Source organism: Leptinotarsa decemlineata, unplaced genomic scaffold, assembly GCF_025532065.1.
Source record: "Leptinotarsa decemlineata unplaced genomic scaffold, Ldec_3_MD MMD2_P_RNA_scaffold_7, whole genome shotgun sequence".
NCBI classification, from domain to species: Eukaryota; Metazoa; Arthropoda; class Insecta; order Coleoptera; family Chrysomelidae; genus Leptinotarsa; species Leptinotarsa decemlineata.
In genome coordinates, this window is record NW_027412534.1 from 66,205 (window position 1) to 87,990 (window position 21,786).

General features: G+C 35.0%; 2 protein-coding genes and 1 long non-coding RNA gene across 4 annotated transcripts in view; 2 read left to right on the forward strand and 1 right to left on the reverse strand.

The window, feature by feature from the left end:
- The first annotated feature begins 1,438 nt into the window (after positions 1-1,438).
- LOC141480264 (uncharacterized) lies at positions 1,439-3,451 on the forward strand. The gene is made up of 2 exons (XR_012464233.1): positions 1,439-2,351; positions 2,413-3,451. It is a non-coding gene; the product is annotated as an uncharacterized lncRNA (long non-coding RNA).
- Positions 3,452-4,322: 871 nt separating this feature from the next.
- Positions 4,323-6,102, reverse strand: LOC111514991 (uncharacterized). The gene is made up of 2 exons (XM_023171223.2): positions 5,825-6,102; positions 4,323-5,760 (listed from the first exon to the last, which is right to left on the reverse strand). Exons 1-2 carry the CDS (start codon positions 5,987-5,989, stop codon positions 4,366-4,368), a joined length of 1,560 nt encoding a protein of 519 aa, XP_023026991.2. The 5' UTR covers positions 5,990-6,102; the 3' UTR covers positions 4,323-4,365.
- A 1,181-nt stretch (positions 6,103-7,283) lies between these two features.
- The window catches only part of LOC111516111 (Equilibrative nucleoside transporter 2), a 62,548-nt gene continuing 48,045 nt past the window's right edge, over positions 7,284-21,786 (forward strand). The window contains exons 1-2 of one of the 2 annotated variants that reach the window (XM_074170139.1): positions 7,284-7,454; positions 15,621-15,761. In XM_074170139.1, coding sequence (XP_074026240.1) covers positions 15,695-15,761 — 67 coding nt within the window. In that variant the 5' untranslated portion in view covers positions 7,284-7,454; positions 15,621-15,694. Of the gene's footprint in view, positions 7,455-8,783; positions 8,940-15,620; positions 15,762-21,786 lie in introns of those variants that run through there. The other variant, XM_074170140.1, reaches the window with a different exon arrangement.

Below are 21,786 nucleotides of genomic sequence, written 5' to 3' on the forward strand. Positions count from 1 at the left end.
TAGTACTTGCCCTGACCACTAGAGGGCGATGGCAGTACGTCAGTATTTAATGTGATTATCAACAGAATTGGGTAGCAGTAACTGACAAACCAAATTAATTAAATTTTGGTGCAATTCTGACTTCTATATGATTCGTCCGACTGGTTTTCAGTGACTGCCAGCTACCCAATTCTGTTGATACTCACATTAAATACTGACATCGTACTGCCATTGCCCTCTAGGGGTCACTGTAAGTACTAAAAATTTTACGTGACACTAAAATGTCACTTCTGAGCTTCTACGGGCTTTTTAAAGTTATCTAATTTATGTATTCTTTGAAATAAAAATCATGAAATTATAAAACAACAATAAAAATTAATTAGCGCTTCAGGGCGCATTTGCTTTTTCAGCTGCAGGAAAACCCGGAAAAACTTGCAGCACCACATCATTGAAGATCTTGATCTGTCAAAGTCCTCTTTCTCATAAAACAAAATGTAGGGTGTCTCCAGAGGCTCCAATAAATTCAGTACAGCGCCAGAACACTTCGTGAAACGACTATCGTCAAAATTAAACCAGTCCGTTTCGTCTTTGACTAAGGCGTAAAAATGAACAAATTCAACACAAACATTGTCTAAGGATTTGAATTATAAAGGTGCGTATTCATCAAAAAAGCGAGCACGATCGAACAAGAGTGGACGAGCATTCTGCATCAATAATCGTCTGGTGAGTACGGGCTAGCGAGCGAGCGAACGTATGCTTGTTCGCGTTCAGAAAAGATCGAGAAGAAGGCGGTACATTGAAAGGTGCTCGCACAAATTAAATGGAACAACTACGACTACGAACTTGAAGATATTAGCTCTGGTGTGGACGAGACATCAATATGTCGAGCAAACACGAGCGAATATGAGCGAACACGAGCAAATATACACAAATGCTCGTTTTGGTGAAAACGCACATTTTAGACAATGGCACAAACTCGCAATATCTGATTTCAAAGAACATACCGGAGCCTTTGACCACCAAAAATATAAGCTTGAAGGCAATGCTGCAGTTAGCTGTATCGTAAATAGTGACAGTTATCGTTTTCACTACTCGTCACTAGATGGAGGAGTTGAACCTGAACATTTCAATTTGGCACATACTTCTTTTCGTTTTGTTCTAGCTCTTAGTTAAATGTTGGCCCACTTTCTAGGCTCAGCTCTTACTCAAGTTTCCATAAACGCTCTCGCTGATTTGTTATAGTCGAACTCTTAGTTTTGAGTCTTAGCAAAGAATACAAACCCGCTATCTATATCTGATTCCGAAGAACAAATCGCGGCCTCTGAACACCTCGAAAGGCAAATGCAGTTAACTGTATCGTAAATAGTGACAGTTCTCGTTTTCACTAGTCATCAATAGATGGGAGAGTCTTACCTTAATCAAGTTATTTCTTTCTACCTGTCTGTGTTTGGGCGCGAAAGTGGTGGTACAAGTACCAGGAGAGCATGTGTGAGAGTGGCGGTGTGTTGTTACGTATCGTGATTCGTTATTAAAGATGTCATAATACACGATACTACTACGGGTTATGTATCCCTAATTATTAAGTCTCTCATGTTGATGGAGAAATTTGAAGTGGAAAAAGTGAGTAAGTAGGGTGCGTTAGCGTTGCGGACATCACATCGAAAAACTTACCAACATTATCAAAAATATAACAGAGAATGACATCAAGAAACTTTTTTTATTTAAATAATCTTTCCAAATACACCTGGTACTCGAGGAGTGTCATTATAAATAATTATTATTGGAACTACAATTTTATTTCAAATTTATTTCCTTGATTTCCTAGTTATTCAATTTGAATGATGTCACAACTCATACACTTGAAGCCATAATAATAAATTCGAATATCTTGTCTATTGGACAGATCAAATTGGCCTGTTCAATCTCATAATTCATAACTAACAGGGCTCGTTTAACAGGAATGCAGGCTATAAAAGAAGTCTTGAAGAACATCCGTTCAAAACGTTTGTAATTTTGATACGTGAAATAAAAACTAGGGGAAAATAATTTGGTTCCTAAAAAATTTTAGGAACTGTAGACTTGACCAAAGAAAACAAAAACATAACAATTTTAGGGGGTATTGAAATCCTAGGCTTCTGAAAAGTTTGGAACTAAAAACCTGTACACACTTCAGCAACTTATGATGCTTTATGAAGCTCAGATTAGACCGCCTTTAGAGTATTGATTTCATCCAAAAATGAGTGTAACATCGAAGAAGCGTTGAAGATTTGTCTCTCTTCTATAGATACGAGTGTTGAGAAAAATTAAACTTTCTATTAGAAATGGTTTATAATGTACGAGTGCAGAAATAGCAGATATGCATATAATTCTGGGTAAGTTTGGTCAGGCTAAAACAATGTATCAGATAATGATCTGTAATTATGGTAATCACAGGTGAATGCCAAGGAAATAGTGCAATAGCATCAAGGCATTATGCGGATAAATATTCCAACCGGAATACACCAAAGAGACCATTATTTTTTCCATTGACCGCCATTGGTCATCCAAAAATGGATACAAACGATGAGGATACTTCAGAATTTGTCAAAGGAAACCCTGGAAGCAATACAACTGTTCAAGAATTACTAAATGAAGGTTATTTTAAAAGAATGAGATTTTGCAACTGGTTCTTAACGGAGAACAATAGAAATATCAATTTCATTAATCAAATTTTATTTACCGATGAAGCTACCTTCAATAGATTTACCAGAATATTTGGAAGTTAGGGAATATCTTTTCGGTCTTTAACCTCAACTGGAGAAGGTCCTAATGCACGGCCAGCCAGAAGTCCATATCTCAACCCTTTGGACTTTTGCTTCTGGGGTTTCATGAAAGAGAACGTGCATTCTGTTGAAATAATCGGCGAACAACAACTGAGACATCGAATGTGCATGCAGGAAAATGGAGGCCATTTTGAACATTTATTTTAGGAAATACTACACATTTGCACATATTTTTTGTACCTGCAAATAACATGAATACTCAGAAATTTGCTACAAAAATGTTTGTTACTCTCGATACAAACTGGCGTTACATAATGTAATTTGTGACACCAATGATGTCACAAATGTCACTGTATATAATTGTTAAAGCAACTATTTATTAATCTGTAGGAAATACGAGTGTTGAACAGCAAACTAAAAATTTTTTGACAAATTGGTTGAGAATTTTCAAAAGTAAATGGAAAAAAACTATCTCGATAAAAACTGGCTATTCAAAAAAGTGCTGAGTTGCAAAAAAAATTCAAATATGATGTGTCACAATATTGATTTGATTATGATGCATAAGAATGTTTGGGGGGATTTTAGGGGTTCAATACCCCTCTAAAATGTTTATAAGCTGAACAGTTTTCGTCGTTTTACATGTAAAAATGTATGTGAACCGAACATCAGGAACATTTCTGAATAAAAAATATCACTTAATTTCATCAACACTATAATTGTATTTGTTCTCTAAATACAAAGATCCTCTAACCACAACCCTCAAAACTTTTCGATTGGCAACAATCCAGAAATCAGGAGAGACTGTATTCTCCATTTCGATTAAAATGATTTGAAAGATTCTATTAACCGAGTGAGAGAGATCACTTTAACAAAAGCATGTACATTCACGTCGCTGAGATCAAAATCGGTGAATTATTTGTTGAGAAGAGTAACAGCACTATATACAACACTCTCATGGAAGTAGAGCATTAAATAAATCAAGATCTTCATAACAGAGAAGTTGAAATCCTAATGAAAATGAGTTTCCAGAGAACAGAGACTTAAACATTGTATAATTGTGAAAATCAATTGTTATTATATGAAAACCGTTTCAAATTTAGATGTGTTGTTAACGGTAGAAATTATATTGTGCTATGTAATAGCTTCTTCAGAAGTGTCTATATGTGTCTTTACATGCCTGAAGAAGGCATTGTATGGAGAAACACGTGTTGCGTTTTTGTAAAACTGTTTCATGAAAATCTCACAATAAAGTGTTTTTTGGATAATCTAAAAAATATCAGAATGAAACTGTAGATGAGTATAATGTAGATGGAATTGGGGATTTAAAAAACTTGCCTCCAACTTGAAATATGTGTATTTCTTATATTTTGATTTGCTTCAGCAGATTTTCTTTATGGCTTTTTTGACTTAAATTTTTTTGGTATGATTCAATCATCTACTTTATAGATTTTTGTTCGAATATTATATTTTATTGAATGTCCTTTCCACTTTTCCTTTCGATATTATTTGCTCTTCAGTTTCTTATTAATTTTCATGTTTACATTTTGGGCCTATTGAACAAAGGTAAAATGAAAAAATTACTTTAAATTTTGTAATATCTATTGAAATAAAAGGAATTGATTTCTCACAACAATCCTCCCTTTTGTGGCCCCTTTTCTGTAGTTCCTTCACTATCCTCACAATTTTTATTTGTGACTTCGAATTTTTCACAGTAATCACTTAGGCGAGATAAATCAGCTGTTGGTGAGTGATACTTCCGAACATGCTTCATTAAACTATACTTATATGCGTATTCTCTCTGACACACACTACAAGTGTACTTCTCGCTATCCAAATGTTTGGAGAAGTGCCTCAACATTGCGGCCCTTTCGGCAAAGGAGCTATTGCAAATGCTGCAAACGAATGTCTTTTCTCTAATTGTGTGACGCCTCCGAATGTGTTTTTGCAATGTTGCTTTGAGAGGAAAAGAGAGATTACAAACAGAACAGTGAAAATTTCTTTGTTTCAAATGAACACATTTTTTGTGCAAATTGAGACTACCATTCTCGTTGAATCGTTTACCACAATGTTCACACACATATTGTCTTGGACTGATGTGTTTTTTCTTGTGACTCAACATAACAGATTTTCGAGAGAACCTTTTATTACAAATTGGGCAGGGATACAATTTACTAGAAGCATGTATACCAGAATGGTCCTCAAAAGTACTTTTTCTTTTAAAACTCATTCCACAGATGTGACAAAGGAAAAGCGTGTGGGTTTGCAGATGTTCCTGCAACTCTGGGAGATCGGCAAATTCCATTTCACATACTTTACAAAACAAATAAACACTACCGTCATGAATGTTCAGTAAAGGTGTAGTTATCGAAGGTGTTAATCTCATGTTCTTCCAAACCTTTTCATCGTAATCAGGAATAACTTGATGTTCCTCACTCATGTGCTTGATGAAGCAAGTTTTATTCAAAAAATAATCATTGCAATGTGTACATCTGTATTTAGCGTGTTGAAAATTTTCGTATTTCGAACCTGCCTCTACCACTTTGTTACTGTCGATTAATAATACACATTCATCTTCATTGAAATATATATGCTGTTCAATAGACTTTGTTTTTTTGCCATCACCTAAATTCATCACTGGTTCCTTAGATTGTTCAGATTTCTGTATACTTATTGTTTCATATTTTAGTCCAGCAGATTGATGTTCCTGCTGGTCCGAATTTTTCAAATTAGACTTTTTCATTTCCTTTTCATCCTCAGATTGTGAATTATCTTCTGTATGTGAGGATGTATTTATGTCATCGATAACAAGAATACACTCACTTTCAGGAAGAAAAGTATATTCTTCTCTATTTTCCTCTTCCTGCTTTATATGGTTCTCTGATGATTTCATTACATCATTTGCAAGAACAGACTTCAGGTACAGATTATTCTCTTGATACATGTTTTTAAAATTATGAAAATCCACCATAACATTGGCGCATTTTTTGCAAAAACATCTGGGTAAACCATCATCTTCCACCTAATTCAAAAAATGTTGTAATTTTTGTTTTCTCCAACATATAACTATCTACATTTTGAAATACCTCAAAATTCATTGTCATCTTGAATATATCACACAAGGACAAATCTTGATCAAATTTTTCAAATAAATTGTACATATCGTCTCCTAAAACTGTCAGGCAACTCCTACATTTATTTTGCAGTTCATTTTCAACATCTGTGTCTACTACGTCCATCGTGTTTCTCATTTTGCCAAAGCACCGTATAGAAGTAATACGGTGGCCAAAGATTGAAGCAGTAAATGGTAAAATGTGGGCACGTTGAAAAAATATGTGCGTTCATAAAAATGTAACATCATATACAAGTAATTTTTATGTTTTATGTTGGCAGCATTTTTATATGTTGACAGCAGACGGCACGATTCTCGAAAGTAAAGGGGAGTTCTAAAATTCTACAAAAAAATTCTGGTTCAACCATCAGAAACGATTCGTAGTTACGTCATTAATAATAATATTTGCCAGAATGGAATGATTCAGTTTGTGTCAGACGTCAAATTCAAAAATAAAAACAAAATTTTCAATTTTCCCTAACTCAAATATAATCAGATTCGTACGAGCAATAATTTTCCAGCTTTATTTTTTACATCCTTACAACGTATTTTATAAAAAGTTTTCAGCACTTCATAAACTATAACGATCAAAATAAAGCAGAGACTGACGTAACGTAATGTCAAATTCCGTTTCAAAACCAACCTCACGCTAGTTCAAGTCATAATGAATACGTTTCAAATCATAGTTGATGTGACGTCATCGTTTCACCGTCAGAAAGATTGTATTTGAATCACACACGAATACATTTTGAATGCATGAGCACCAGAAAACACCTCAAGACTTCCGAGCGGTGTTGCCAAGCCTTATAAACATCTAACAATTCAATTCATGCAAGTTTTGTATTACATGATGTAAATAGATGTATTAATCTCATCAGTTTGGAGTAGCGAAAGAGTGTAACAAAAAAAATGTATTCATGAAAATTATAGTTGGCAGTATCCATAATGAGATATTGTATTATAGCATGGGGTGGTACTTTCAACTACCACATAAATAGCTTACAAATTATACAGAACTCTATTCGTGTTCTATTATGGTCCAAAATTGTGCAAACTACTACCGGTAGAATTGAAAACAATGAAAAAAACATTAATAAATTCAAAAATGCTCTCAAGTGATTTATAACCGAAAACTCAAAAAAGTTTGAGATATACTGAAAAAAGAAATGAATTTCCTACATTGAGAGGTTGAGTCATGTTTGAAGATCATTAGTGTTATTATTAGATTGACTGGTGCCTCAGCTTGTAACAGTCAGTTAGTTTGGCGCATGTTTGGCAAAATAAATCTCACAAAGAAATATATTGCCAAAGTGCCACCCAGGAAGCAACGGTTATACAAAACCATCAAAATCTGTCACAACATTGATGCTGCAGCACAAGCTGAAGTCACTAGTTACTACTAGGACGCATCAAACAGTTGTGTTCTATGGTTCTGTGATGAAGTGGTTATGTTATGGCGGACTCGTAATGTTTGTGTTTTCTTAGGTAGGGTGTAGGAAAATTGGGGAAAGGTTGATTGGTGAATAAAATACTTACCACGTGTGTTGATATATTCAAATTAATAATATTTGTGACGTCACTGTGGTGAAGAAAAATCTTGAATTGTAAGTATCTTCAGCCTGTCTTTTCGTATTTAAGTAATTTATTTTTATTGGTTTGTTTGATATATTCCTCTTGAAGGGCGTTAATAGGTTTGGAGGGAAATCTTAACATATCGGTAGTGAATGAATTATACCTTGTGACCAGTTAGCCACCTTTTTGTAATAACAAAATTATTTATCGTTTTTGAAATGGAGTTACAACCACCTGAGAGGTATATTTATTAACAATGTAAACAAACTTTCATTTAGAAAATATATGAAATTGACTGAACATTATTCAATTTCTCCGATAACGAAAGGATAACATGTTGGAACATAGGTCCTCCTAGGAATATTACTCTAAAAAAATAATTTAAGGAAAAAAAAATTGATTCTACATTCAATCAAGCTGAATTGAGTATATTGCCGTAAAAATTAAAAAATAATATTGCTGGATAATCTACAATTATCTGTTTTCTACGATAATTTGATCATTTATGTTACACAAAAATTAGATGTATTTTTTCTGGTAACAGGCCAGTGCGGGTATTTCCTGGGCAAGATATGACATTGAAGTCTCGTATTCATCAAAATTATGAAATTTGAATCATGTTTCGTTCGAATCGATAGAGCGAAAGATTCGAAAAATAAAAAAAAATGGAAAAACGTCGAAGTGATAGTAGAGTCCCAAGGGTACAAAATTGGAAACTGAGCAGTTTTTTTCTTTGGCATTTTTCGAAATTTCCAAAAATGTTTTTATGAGGATTTTCGCGAAAAAAATGTAAAATTTGACAGGTTCAGAGTATAACATGACAATTAACTGCGAAGTGAAAGTTTCATTATATCTATTATGGAAAAAAACTTCCATAAGTGGCGAACTTTATGCGTGACACTGTATATTTCTTCAGAGGAGGTGTTCAAAATATCTATCAGCTTCTTCTACTCACATGCGACACCTTTTCTGAACGTTTTTTTTGCCGAAGTATAATTAGTTCAATCGGAGTGAGAGAAGCAAGAGTTAAAAGTCTAAAGGCGTTAGATCCGGTGAGCTGGCCGGCCAACAAAGTCGTAAAATGAAAAAATAGTAATTCAAAATTTTTTATCAATGTTCTTCAAACCCGTTTTATCACGGGTAATATTTCACCAATTCATCAGTTTCTCATGTCTACAATAATCCTCGCAATTCGCACCAAAGAACATTACTCTCACAAATCCACAATTAATCAACTCGGAACAAAGTAAACCCCAAAACGATAAACGTAACCTTGGTTGTGAAATTCAGTTATTTCGATCAACCAATTATCGTGCGAGTAGCGCCGCCATCGGTAGAAATTTTTCCGTATGTCGTTAAGTGATTGCACAAATCAAGACCGTTGAGACTCCCTGTATAAATGTATTTATATGCACTAACGTTTTCTATTTTAAGTTCACCATGCTCATAGTAGTTGTGGAAATAACACGTGGTAGTAGTCATTCATGATTTCCGTCGAATAGCAAATTTTTCATCGGGTGAGTAATATCAAATCAACTATTATTTATTATTTCTAGGAGCTTTGATCTATGTGAGGATTTATCACTGACGAGGGTATTATTGAATATGCATATTTGAGGTTATCAGTTATGCAGAGAGTTTTGAAAGATTCGATCCAATACAATTTTCCGTTCAAATTGAAAATAGGATATTTTTAGGAGAGACTCGTTTTTTAAAAAAAAAATTTTGAGCTTACCACTTTCCACATTTTTTGTTTGATGATAGAGAAAGCCGAAAAGTTTTTTCTAAAAAAAATTTCTGTCTATCGCAGTCTTACTTCATAAACGTAGCATTGAATTCATTTTATTATACGCAGTCTGTTAAAAAAATAAGGGGAATTTTGATTTTTTTTTTTCAAAAAAGTATTTATGTACTCATTCATCAATTTATATTTTGTCCCCTTCGAAGTAGTCTCCTTCAGATATAATACACTTGTGCCAGCGATTTCTCCAATCCTCGAAGAAGTTTTGATATACAGTTTTTGGTATGTTCCTGGGCTCTCTTAGCGATTCTGTTTTTATCTCAACAATCGTCGCAAAACGTGGCCCTTTCGTGGGTCTCTTCAAATTTGGGAACAGGAAAAAGTCGCAGGAGGCTAAATCTGGTGAATACGGTGGCTGAGGCATGATTATGATGTTGTTTTTGGCCAAAAAACTACGAACAAGAAATGACGAGTGAGCAGGTGCTCGTGATGCTAAAGACATGAATTGTTTTTCAATGATACCGGACGTTTTCTTCGTGTCGCTTGTCGCAAGTGGAGCATAACTTCAAGGTAATACTCCTTATTGACCGAACGACAAAACCTTGACGTTTGATCGAATTTGGCGTGCTTTTTTTGGTCTTGGCTCTTCTGGGCTCTTCCATTGGGACGATTGGACTTTGGTTTCGATGTCATAATCATACACCCATGATTCGTTACCAGTTATGACCGTTTTGAGCAAATCTAGATGACCTTTCACCTAATTCTACACTCAATACAACATTAAAATTGCCAAATGCCTGATTTTTTGAGCTGTTTCAGCAGTGATTTGTTTCAATTTCAATTCGTAGAGAAAATTGGCCAAAAATCGCTTAACTCATGCTGAAAAGAGGCTAAAATTAAAATTTGGAAAAAATGAACAGCATCAATATAAATAAAAAAATCAATATCACGAAGGGCATGTTCTTTCACTGCTGCATAATTATATTTCGTAAGTCATTGTTCAAAAAAGGATTGAAAAATCCATATTAGAAAATGACAGAAATTTCGTAATGAATCTTCTAAATGGAGGTTTATAAAACAGTTCCTACACAAATATCTACTCATCTTGGTTTTAATCTATTCACCTTCAATACTCGATCGTGCAATAATCATCATTTGTTTGAAGGTAGTTGACAATATTTCGTGGTGTATTTCATCAGTTCGGACTTCCATTGTCTAATATAATATAAATTGATTTGAAAACCCTGCAAAAACAATTAAAAAATTAATAAGATTAACCGAAAATAACAATTTTATTAAACGAAAAACTGAAATTACAAATGAATAACGTACATACAACAACCAAACAAATAAAAATTAAAATATTAATAAAAGCTGAAAAATAAAATTTTTTAATTATTATCAACAAAAAATGAAAAATTAAAATTGAAATATTTCATTCGATGGAGAAATTTGAAATCTATAACAACTGATGGAGGCAAAAATATGTATGGTAAAAATAAATCGCAGAAAATATATCATCTCAACTGTCTGACAAAAATGGACATCATGAGTGGTTTTCTGTAGCATTGGATGAGTCAACGGATGTGTCAGATACTGCTCAGGTGTTGATTTTTATTCGCGGAGTAGATAAAAGCTATGAAGTGTATGAAGAACTTCTTGATATTGATAGTATTCACGGCACGACAACTGAGGCAGATATTTTTAAGGGAGTTGAAAATGCCATTAATAAAAAGAACCATCGATGGAGAAATTTGAAATCTATAACAACTGATGGAGGCAAAAATATATATGGTAAAAATAAAGGAGTGGTTGCACTTGTGTCAAAGTCATATCAGTTGTTAACTTCATCAGATCCACTGGGCTGAATCACCGACAATTCCGCGAGTTTATTCAACAGATTGGAGAAAATGATTTATCATATCATACTGCCGTACGCTGGCTTAGTTGCGGAAAAGTCCGAAATTTTTTTAAATGAGAAGAAGCGCCCTTTTGCCGATTTAGACAATAGTGAATGGATGTGGAAGTTATCCTTCTATGTCGATTTGACAAATCATATGAACGAACTAAATTTGAGATTGCAAGGAGAAAATCAGCTTCTCCCTGATTTATACATCAATATCAAATCCTTCAGGCAGAAAATAATACTATTTCAATCGCAATTACGTAAAAAATGTTTCACACATTTTGAAACATGTGAAATGTTCAGCCACACTACAGAGACTGAATTTCCCGTCAATTTTGCAATCGAAACTTTGAGTGCTTTGAAGATAAATTTTGATACTCGTTTTTCAGATTTTGATATCATTGCGAATGAAATTAAGCTTTTTCAAAATCGTTTTGATTCTGACATTGAAACCCTGGCTCCGGAAGTCCAAATGGAAATTATTGATTTACGGTTCAGTGATATGCTTAAGAACAAATATCAAAATTAATCTTTGTTGGAATTTTATAAGAGTCTTCCACTGGAACAATTTGATAATTTGCATAAATTTGATCGTGGGTTGTTTTCTGTTTTTGGTACTACTTACTTGTGTGAGAAAACGTTTTCCAAGATGAAGTACACAAAGAATGTTTACAGATCTCATTTAACCGATGAGCATCTTAAATTTCTTTTGATAATTGGTACAAGTAAAATTGATCCACAACTACAAAGTATTGTCGGTGGAAAATCACAATTACATAAATCTCATTAGTCTTTTTGTTTTACTGTGATTCATTTCAATTATTTGTTAGTTATTAATATGCTTAAACTTAGATACTCAAGTTAAGTTTTCTTTGTCATCATTTCTGTCGTTAAGTTTTACCTTGCAAGTAAATAAAACCGAGTAATTATCATTCTGTGTTTTCTTCTTCAACTTATCACAGCAATAGTTACAACAATTAGGTAATCATTGGCTGTCGCGGGCCAGATTGGTGACAGTAAATCATTGGCTGTCGCGGGCCGGATTGATGACACTGGCGGGCCGGATTTGGCCGCGGACCGTAGTTTGGAGACCCCTGATCTAAGTAAATAAAGACAAAACTTCGTTGTCTCTTGTCCAAAACTGTATATTGGCCAAACTGGAAGAACATTTTCCCAAAGAATTGAAGAGCATAGAAGTAGTTTTGTAAATAGAAAGACCAATTCTACATTTGAAAACCACCTATTAGCAATTATGAATACGATGTGTTACATTTAGAAGAGAAGAGTTTGAAACTCAATCTTCTAGAATGTTTAGAAATCAATAGATTCAGGAATTCGGGTAATTTACTGAATGATCAATTAGAATTAAATAACTCTCCCTCACTGAATATTTTTTCAAATGTGGAAAATGGAACATAAACTCAGGTAATTAAATTCATTGCAAACTTAGGCAAAAAATCAGGTACTTGAAATTGTAGGATAAGGTATATATAGCATTTACTGTGTAGAATTGGTTATTAAGACAAGCCCGAGGAAGCCATTTTATGGCGAAACACGTGTTGTGTTTTTGTAAAACTATCTAGTGAAAATCACACAATAAAATGTTTTTAGAATATATTAGTTATAGATTTTCATCAAGTATCGGCTAAAGTGGTAAAAAACATAAAAATTTTCAATTCTTCATTATAAAAATTAGATGTTCATCACTGTTTTCCATTATATGTTGTTGATGTGTAATAAAAAAGGATTTTTAAATATTCCAACTGGGGATAAAAGGAGCACGTTTACCTATGAAAATTATTTTTTGATCATTGTTTCCCCATGCCCTCAAATTTCTGTCGGGTGAATTTAAATTTAGCGACCCGCCGGGGCGAGTCGCTAGTTGCTAATATTGAAGGAATTCACTTTGTTTGAAATGTGTGATATATTTGAATGCCCTTTATTGAAGTTAGAACAAGAAGGCAAAGTTTCCGTTTCACATTGATTGTTTTCATCTGATAATTTTTGAATGGTCTTGGCAATTAAATTTTGTATGCAAGTGTGTTGTCTATTAGTATATATCCTTTAGCGACTTGGTAGACTTTCAGCTACCGTGTCTCTTCAAATTTCCCACTACTTCAAAACATTTATAGAAAAAACGCACGTTTCAGGTTGACGTTTAGTAAATTTTTTTGTTTTTTTTTTACGCAAAGGTAAAACAATTTATATGTCTTCCAAACCAACTGCCGCCATACACGGCTTGAACGGGAAATAAAAATGTTATCTACCTTGCTACTTTTTACGTAAATAACTTGTCGTAAGCAGTTTCTTCGTTGTCTGTTACGAGTTTTCCAATATAGTGCTCGACTTTCTGCTGTATGGCAGTAAATTTAACAATAACAAAATCCTCTCGTTCTGGTTTCTTATGGCAGGATAGGGGGAATATCAACGTCATCGCGCTAGAATTTTAGAAAGAGACGGAGATAATGATACTGTCATCCCCATACATTTTTCTTTACTAAAATGGTACTTTTCAGCATAGAGTACGTGCTCTTCAAGGTAGAGGTATTGACAGTTTCAGATTTTTGCGCCAAATAAGCCAAAATAACATCCTCTTCATATTCATCCATTTCGAGAACAAATCATAAAAGTTTTCGTAGCTGTACTTCGATTTTTCAGATAATAATTGTGCTGTAACAGTAACTGCTGCATTGGAAATTTCACGAGGCACGTTTCCAAATTCACTGTCGCTGCTGCATTTTATAGTTTATTGCGATGATTGCGAATAAAACATGCAAACTTTCAACACCAAAATGTCAACTAATTTCATATCAAATAGCAGTCAGTCGCTGCTGTGGTAATGATCAACTGGATTTATGGAGAAACCATACCTACCAAGATCTTCATATTGCAACGAATCTGAAGCCGCCCCTGACCGATAGGCCAGCCGACTCATCGAACAAATACACGATCTCATCTCTTAAGAATGCAGTCGGGAATCGCCGGTAAATTTCTAGTACCGAACCGACTACAGAATTCTCGAAAGGACCTTAACCGATATAAGCCCGTCTCCCCGACCCAAGAGGGCAGTTCATATTAGCTATACATTAAGCGTTAGTTGCTAAGTGTTTTAATAAATAAATTAGTTTGTGATTAGTGAAATATTGTTGGAAATGAATTTGTTTAAGACAGTTAATTCATTAATTTGTCACAATGATTACAATAATAACAACTATGCGATTCTTTCCCGCTTACTCCGGGAAGTTCCTACTTCCGGAAAATGTTATTTTCCCAAAGCAGAAGCATCCGGGAAATGGGTACTTCCCGAACTAGGCCGGGAAGATTATGATTATTGCTAATAATTTCAGGATCTTTATGTCGGTTGAACACGAAATTTAACTTGACCGTTAGGTGTTTTCTGGCGTTTAATCGTATTCGAGTTTGTATTCAAAAACTGTTCACAGTGACGTCATTAATAATAAGATTCGCCAGACTGGAATGCTTCAATTTGTGTCGGATATCAAATTCAATAATAAAAACAAACTTTTCAATTTTCTCTCATCTCAGTAAGAATCGGATTTGTGAAAATTTTTTTATTCAATTAACTCTATTTTCTATTTCTTATATGCGCCTGAACTTGAAACATTCATGTGTTTATCACAACGAAGATTTTTGTCTACTTCAGGTTGAAGTCGCTGCAGTATCAGATCTTTAATTACGCTTCAATAAATAAGCACTATTATCTTGAGATGGCATGTACATAAGCGCTTCTTTGTCCTCAAGATGATTTCTGATAAATAAAATAAGATTTATGGGATAAAAATGCAAGATCAGCTGAACAGGAATTTTTGTATTAGAAGATGTTTCTTCCATTATAGGTAGTAACGTATAAAGTCCTTCTAAGCATAATGAAAGAACTGTAAAACGCATATTTGATATAGTAATAAATTGAAAACTCCAGTGCATGTTCATACGGCTTTGCAGTTTTTTTTCATAATTCACGAATTTAAGACGGCTTCAAAGCACCAATAAATCTTTTTTTTTTCAATAATGAGTTTCAGCTGTTTCACTTTCATACCTTTCTTAAAATCTGACTTTAAGGATGTTCTGATCAGTCACTTCCATATCAGTATTTCCTAATTTTTTATTTTTTTTTGCGAACAGCGTTTCTCAAACTTTCTCAAACGGTGATATTTTTTAAACAACTACTGCCATCTCTTGATCAGACCGGGTACTTCTGGGACCACCCACCTCGTATCGCGACTCGTCGTGCTCTTATTTTGTGCAAAAAGTTGCGATTTCAAAAAATGTAATATTTCGGATTTTTTTATATTCACTGACTCGGACCGGAAACGGCACAACTTGTCATGAAACACAAAATCTGTTTTAAAATAAGTCAGTTCCAAAACATTTTTCATTCGAATAGGTATACAATTTATGCTACAACACTGTTTTTAAACATGTTGTTTTTCAACTTGTCGCGGATTCTAAATGGGGTTTTCAGTTCGCCAAATCGTCTCAAACTTATGAGCTTCATAAAATTCTGTTTAGTTTAGAATATTTTTGTTTTAGGCACCATTGAAAATTAACATTCGAAATGAGATAGTACTAGTGGAAAGAGTAACTAGCTTCTACTTGGACATAAGATGAGCTATACCAGAAAAGAATTCAATGCCAATGAAAAAAATGGCATCCGAACCTACACATTCCCAGGTATGTATAGAAATATTTCAAAGTCATTTTGATAATAATATTTTTTGTATAAGCCGGGAATGCCTGCCTACCAGAACCTTCGGTGTAGGTGCTTGAGAGGGATTTTATTTCGAAATATTTATTTTCTAGTTTGTGTATATCTCCCCTGCCAGCCTTCAGTCACAGTTTGATCTCTGAATTATACCAATAGAGTGTTGGTATAATTATACCAACACCAACAATACCAATACCAACACTAGAGTGTTGGTATAATTCAAGTAATCGATGTAGTCCAACCTATGTTTGTTTGAAGGTGATTGACAATGTTTCGTGATGAATTTCACTAGTTCGGACTTCCATTGTCTATTATATAAAATGATTTGAAATCCCTGAAACAAGTAAAAAAGAATAAATTAAAAAAGAATAGTTGAAAATAACAATTATATTAAGCAACAATAAACCTGAAATGAAATGATAGTAAAATAACCTACAAGTAAAAATATAATAATTGAATAAATAAAAATTAAAGGAATGCAAAAAGAAAATAATAAAAATAAAAAAGTGTAGAGATTCCAAGTCACGTTAGTTCACGACGTTTCGATTGTTGGTATCTACAATCGTCTTCGGGTGATGACTGGACTGATTCCTCCGAGAGATGACTATTTTATAGGTCGTTGAAATACTTTCACTTTCTCTACTTTCCATTTTCCGCTTCACTGATTCCGTGAGAGATGACCGATTTGGCGGGAGTTGGTCATTTCTCGTTTGATGATGGGTTTCCATATGTTTCGTATATCTACGCTGGCCTGGCTGAATACGTTGTTGGACAACATATATGCGGCTTCCTTAAATTTTCTCCTGAACCAATGTTCCTCTCTGTGCAAGATCTCAGCTTGGGACCACTCGATGTTGTGTTGATGGGTCCAAACATGGTCTGCTATTCCTGATTTGCTGGTTTCTCCTCGCTGTGTGTGCTTCTTGTGCTCGGCAATGCGAATATTCAATGGCCTCTTAGTTTCACCAATATAGGATTTTCCGCACTCACAGGGTATCCGGTAAATGCAATTCTTGGAATCGCAGTCTGCGTTTGGGGGCCTGGTTTTTGTGAGGCTGCTACGGATAGTGTTACCGGATCTAAAACAGGTTCTAATGTTGTACTTGGAACCAATTCTTCTTATCCTCTCCGATAATCCTCTGATGTAGGGAAGTGCAAGCACTGGTTGTGACGGCTTCTCTTCCTTGCGGGGCTCCTGCTGTCTTTTGGCCAAAGTCTTTTCTACCATCGCTTTGGAGTATCCATTCCGCTGAAGATCACTTTTGATGATGTCTAGTTCCTTCTCGAGACCTTCCTTTGTATTACAAAGCCCAAAAGCACGGTCTAATAGAGTCTTGATGATTCCTCTTTTTGTCGATTGATGGTGGTTGGATTCGTGGTTCAGATACTGTCCCGTATGAGTGGGTTTTCGGTATACAGATGTTTCCCACTTAGTGTCGGTCCTCTTCACCAAAACGTCTAAGAATGGCAATTCATTGTGGATTTCCTTCTCCATTGTGAAAGTGATGGAAGGTCTCACGCTGTTGATGTGTTTCAGAAAGGCGTCTAGTTCAGTATTCCCATGGTTCCATATTATGAAGGTGTCGTCAACATATCTCAACCAGACTCGAGGTTTCTTGTGGGCTTCTTCAATGGCCAGAGTTTCAAACCACTCCATATATATGTTGGCTATGACTGGTGAAAGTGGCGATCCCATTGGCAGTCCCTCATCTTGTGTAAAGAATTCGTCCGTAGCAGCCTCACAAAAACCAGGCCCCCAAACGCAGACTGCGATTCCAAGAATTGCATTTACCGGATACCCTGTGAGTGCGGAAAATCCTATATTGGTGAAACTAAGAGGCCATTGAATATTCGCATTGCCGAGCACAAGAAGCACACACAGCGAGGAGAAACCAGCAAATCAGGAATAGCAGACCATGTTTGGACCCATCAACACAACATCGAGTGGTCCCAAGCTGAGATCTTGCACAGAGAGGAACATTGGTTCAGGAGAAAATTTAAGGAAGCCGCATATATGTTGTCCAACAACGTATTCAGCCAGGCCAGCGTAGATATACGAAACATATGGAAACCCATCATCAAACGAGAAATGACCAACTCCCGCCAAATCGGTCATCTCTCACGGAATCAGTGAAGCGGAAAATGGAAAGTAGAGAAAGTGAAAGTATTTCAACGACCTATAAAATAGTCATCTCTCGGAGGAATCAGTCCAGTCATCACCCGAAGACGATTGTAGATACCAACAATCGAAACGTCGTGAACTAACGTGACTTGGAATCTCTACACTTTTTTATTTTTATTATTTTCTTTTTGCATTCCTTTAATTTTTATTTATTCAATTATTATATTTTTACTTGTAGGTTATTTTACTATCATTTCATTTCAGGTTTATTGTTGCTTAATATAATTGTTATTTTCAACTATTCTTTTTTAATTTATTCTTTTTTACTTGTTTCAGGGATTTCAAATCATTTTATATAATAGACAATGGAAGTCCGAACTAGTGAAATTTAGTCCAACCTACCTTCCAACAGCTCCCATCTTCTAATATATAAACATGGATGTTTGTTGGTTGGTAAGTGATAAACTTACTTCTACATCGCTCAACCGATCATGATGAAACTTGACATGTATAAGTAATTTTTTCATAGAGGAGGTTCTTAGGCTATCAATTTTTCTGTAACTCGCCAATAGATGGCGCTGTAGAGCAATTTTTTGAAAGCACAGCTGATTAACGGAAAAACTGATTTTTAAACAGATTTTTTTAAACAGATCGCTTCAAAAACACTTCACTAACTTTTTTCGAAAGCTTCTGATAATTCATCTTTCATATTCTCTGTTTCACTATCACTGTCGTCATTTAAATCAATAATGCTTTCATTTCCACCATCAACATGGAAGTGTCCAATCTCCATATAGTCTTTTCCAACTAAAATTACTTTTTTAATCCTTTTTTGCCAGTCTTCTTCGGTAATATTAGATACTTATTCTCTATTACCGTCTTATCAAATTTTTGAAAATTAATTTTACGCCTGATGCTTTGTTTCAATCTTCTCCGAATCAACTCTATCTTCAAAATACAAATTATTATCTATTAAAAAACTTTGTATTTCATCTTTTCTCGAATTTTTATTCGGTACTTTGATGAGCTGTCGCGAATGATAGGAAGAATTGTCAAGAACTATTACACTATTCGCATCCAAATTTGGGATCACTGTGTTTTTAAATAATTCCTCGAAAATATTAGCTTCCAAATTTAATGATAGTCAACATTGCAGTCCTCAAGTTTTCTTTCACATAATTTTAAAGAATTCGGAACCCATCCCTTACTTCCTCCGCAATGCACAATGGTTAGTCGTGATTCTTTGTTCGCAGGCATGTTAGGCGTACATATTCTCGAACCATCAGTCCACCCTTTCGTAACTGTGTCGAGAGTGTCATACAAAGTTTCGTCCAAATGGAAAATATGCCGTTGTTCTTGTCTAAGTATTTGTTACGCAATTCCACTATTCTTCTGCTTTCTATAACTGGTTAACGTTTGTTTACTATTTCAAATCTGAATCCTAGTTTCTTTATCCAATTCTGAAGAGTTTTGTCACAGCAACTCACGTTATGGCCGGAAATATTCAATTTCTTTCTTATGATTTCAGTTGTAGGAATTTCATTGCTTTTGTAACAGTCGTATATTGTTTTTCTCAAGGATTTTATTAGATTTTGATAATCCTGTATCACATCGTGTCATGCGATGTGAATCGCATGAAGCCAATCGCCAATTCTACGGTCCCCACGTTAACTAGTTGGCAGCGGCATCATTTCTCTGTACTGGTTTTTTTGGCCTTTGAGAGCGCCGACACGTTTGAGTATGCACAATACCGTTTACTTCGACTATACAAGTGATGTTTCTTCCGCGCTTGTGACTTTGTTCACGAGATGGAGCTGTTACTTGTCAACAATCTCTCTCTTAGACAAAGATTTCATACATTGTGTGCGATTTCAAACAGCAACACCCTGTTATTTTGGAACCCATGAACCGATTTTGAGATATTAAAATTAAAATTGTAGTACTCGACGAGCTCTATTTAAAGATGTTGATAGATTTGTAATTTTTTTATTTTCAATACCTACTATGATATGGTCAATGGATCGAAATTTCAAGAAGGGCCATTTGGCATTTTTTTATCGGAAAAGTGGATATCCCATTCGATTCAGGCATATTTCAAACCCCTACATACCAAGTTTCAGCCCAATATCTCATACAGTGCGTTAATTATATGATGACAAATTCCCAAATTCATAATTTTTTGACTGACCCTGTATAACAAACTTTACACTTCAAAGAAAAGGTGAAATAACCATTCAAATCCCTAGTTCAATCAAAAATCGAAAGTTGAAAATGTTTCATCCATATCGTTTGGTTATTTGGAATAATAAACAGTCAATCGACGATTGTAAAAATACCCTTTATATGCTTTTTCAAAGCATAGCAAAGCAAATTATGTTTTGTTTGTTGTTTAAAATATGTATTTCCCGTTAACCAGCTATCACATGATACCCTACGAAGTCGGAACTTGTGCGAGCTAAGAACTAACGAGGTCTTATCTTTCAACGTGTGATTCCTAACACGGGTTGGGCGGTAGCAAGTGAAAATCGAGCGTTCCGCTTACGGCTTGAACCATCGACTCATACATCGGCCGATTGTCTGAGTGAACAAAGCACCCACGTCGAACCGCCCGGCTACCGACCGATTAGATCAATAAGCCAGGCACTGTTTTCCATAACAGACTTTGAAATTGATATGTATCTTTTTTTGTTGTTATAATTTTGAGTCAAACGCCTTCCACGAGTATTTGGAGAAGAGAGTTATAAAAAGGTGTTGCGAGTTTTCAAAATGGTGATTCTCAACTTAGTCGAAGGAATTTAGATTGTGCGTTTAGTCGGTGATAATGCTCGATCAACGAAGGTGGCTGCGGAAAAATTCAACAGAAGACATCCAGATTGTAAACCAATTCACCATACAACCGTCTCCAGGACCAATACGTTATTCAAGAGTATTGGGAGACGAATTAAAACACATGTACCGAGACAAAAAGGGAATATAGAGATAGACAGATAAATTTTGGGGTATTGTAACGAATCTGAAGCCGGCCCTGACCGATATCTCAGCCAGCAAACACATGACTCATCCCGAACCACCGCGAAAGGTATAGATGAGTACCGAAACGACTAGAGAGATCTGGAGCGATCGTTGCCGATATAAAAAGGTCGCTTCCCGTCCCGTGCAGCAGTCTGTATTCAGAAAGCGAAACGTGCGTTTAAATAAAGAATTCAAACAGTGAAGATAAATTAGGCGTTAGTTGCTAAGTGTGGAATAGAAATTAGTTGTGATAGTGAAATATTGTTAAAAATAAATTTGTTTGAGACAGTTAATTCTTTAATTCGTTACAGTATGTTCAAGAAAACCCAAAAAATACCTTGCGGCAGATTTAACGAGATTTACTCGTTAGAAAAAAAATATTTGCTTCAAACCGAAAGTCATGCACACGTTAGAAAAAGGCGATGAGGAATGAAGGTTGGAATTCTGTTTACTCTGCCGAAGTGAATATTTGAATAATAATAACTTTCTGGGCAATATTCTCTTCACCGATGAGATGACATTTACCACACACAGTGTCCACTCAGAATTCCAGGTGCTGGGCAAGGAAGAATCCACACTGGATGATAAATGCCAAAAACAATATTCACAAAAAATCAATGTCTTGACAGGAATATTCAAAAACCCGTATAATAGGTTCAGTGTTCTTTTGAAAACACACTAAACCATGGAGGATTTTATAATTTTTTGACAACGAAATTCTTGGATTGCATGGAAGAACTAAGCACTGAAGAACGCAGAAACGTTATATTTCTTGCTTCCATTCACAATGTGATCGCTGTGTGGCAATATCTTGATGGAAAATGCCGAGGAAGATGTGGATTGGAAGGAACAGCCCT

Coding starts and splice junctions, on each gene's coding strand:
- LOC111514991 (XM_023171223.2), bottom strand. CDS start 5,989: ATGAGAAACACGATGGACGTAGTAGACACAGATGTTGAAAATGAACTG. Junction 5,761..5,824: donor AGATGACAATGAATTTTGAG/GTATTTCAAAAT, acceptor TTTTTGAATTAG/GTGGAAGATGATGGTTTACC.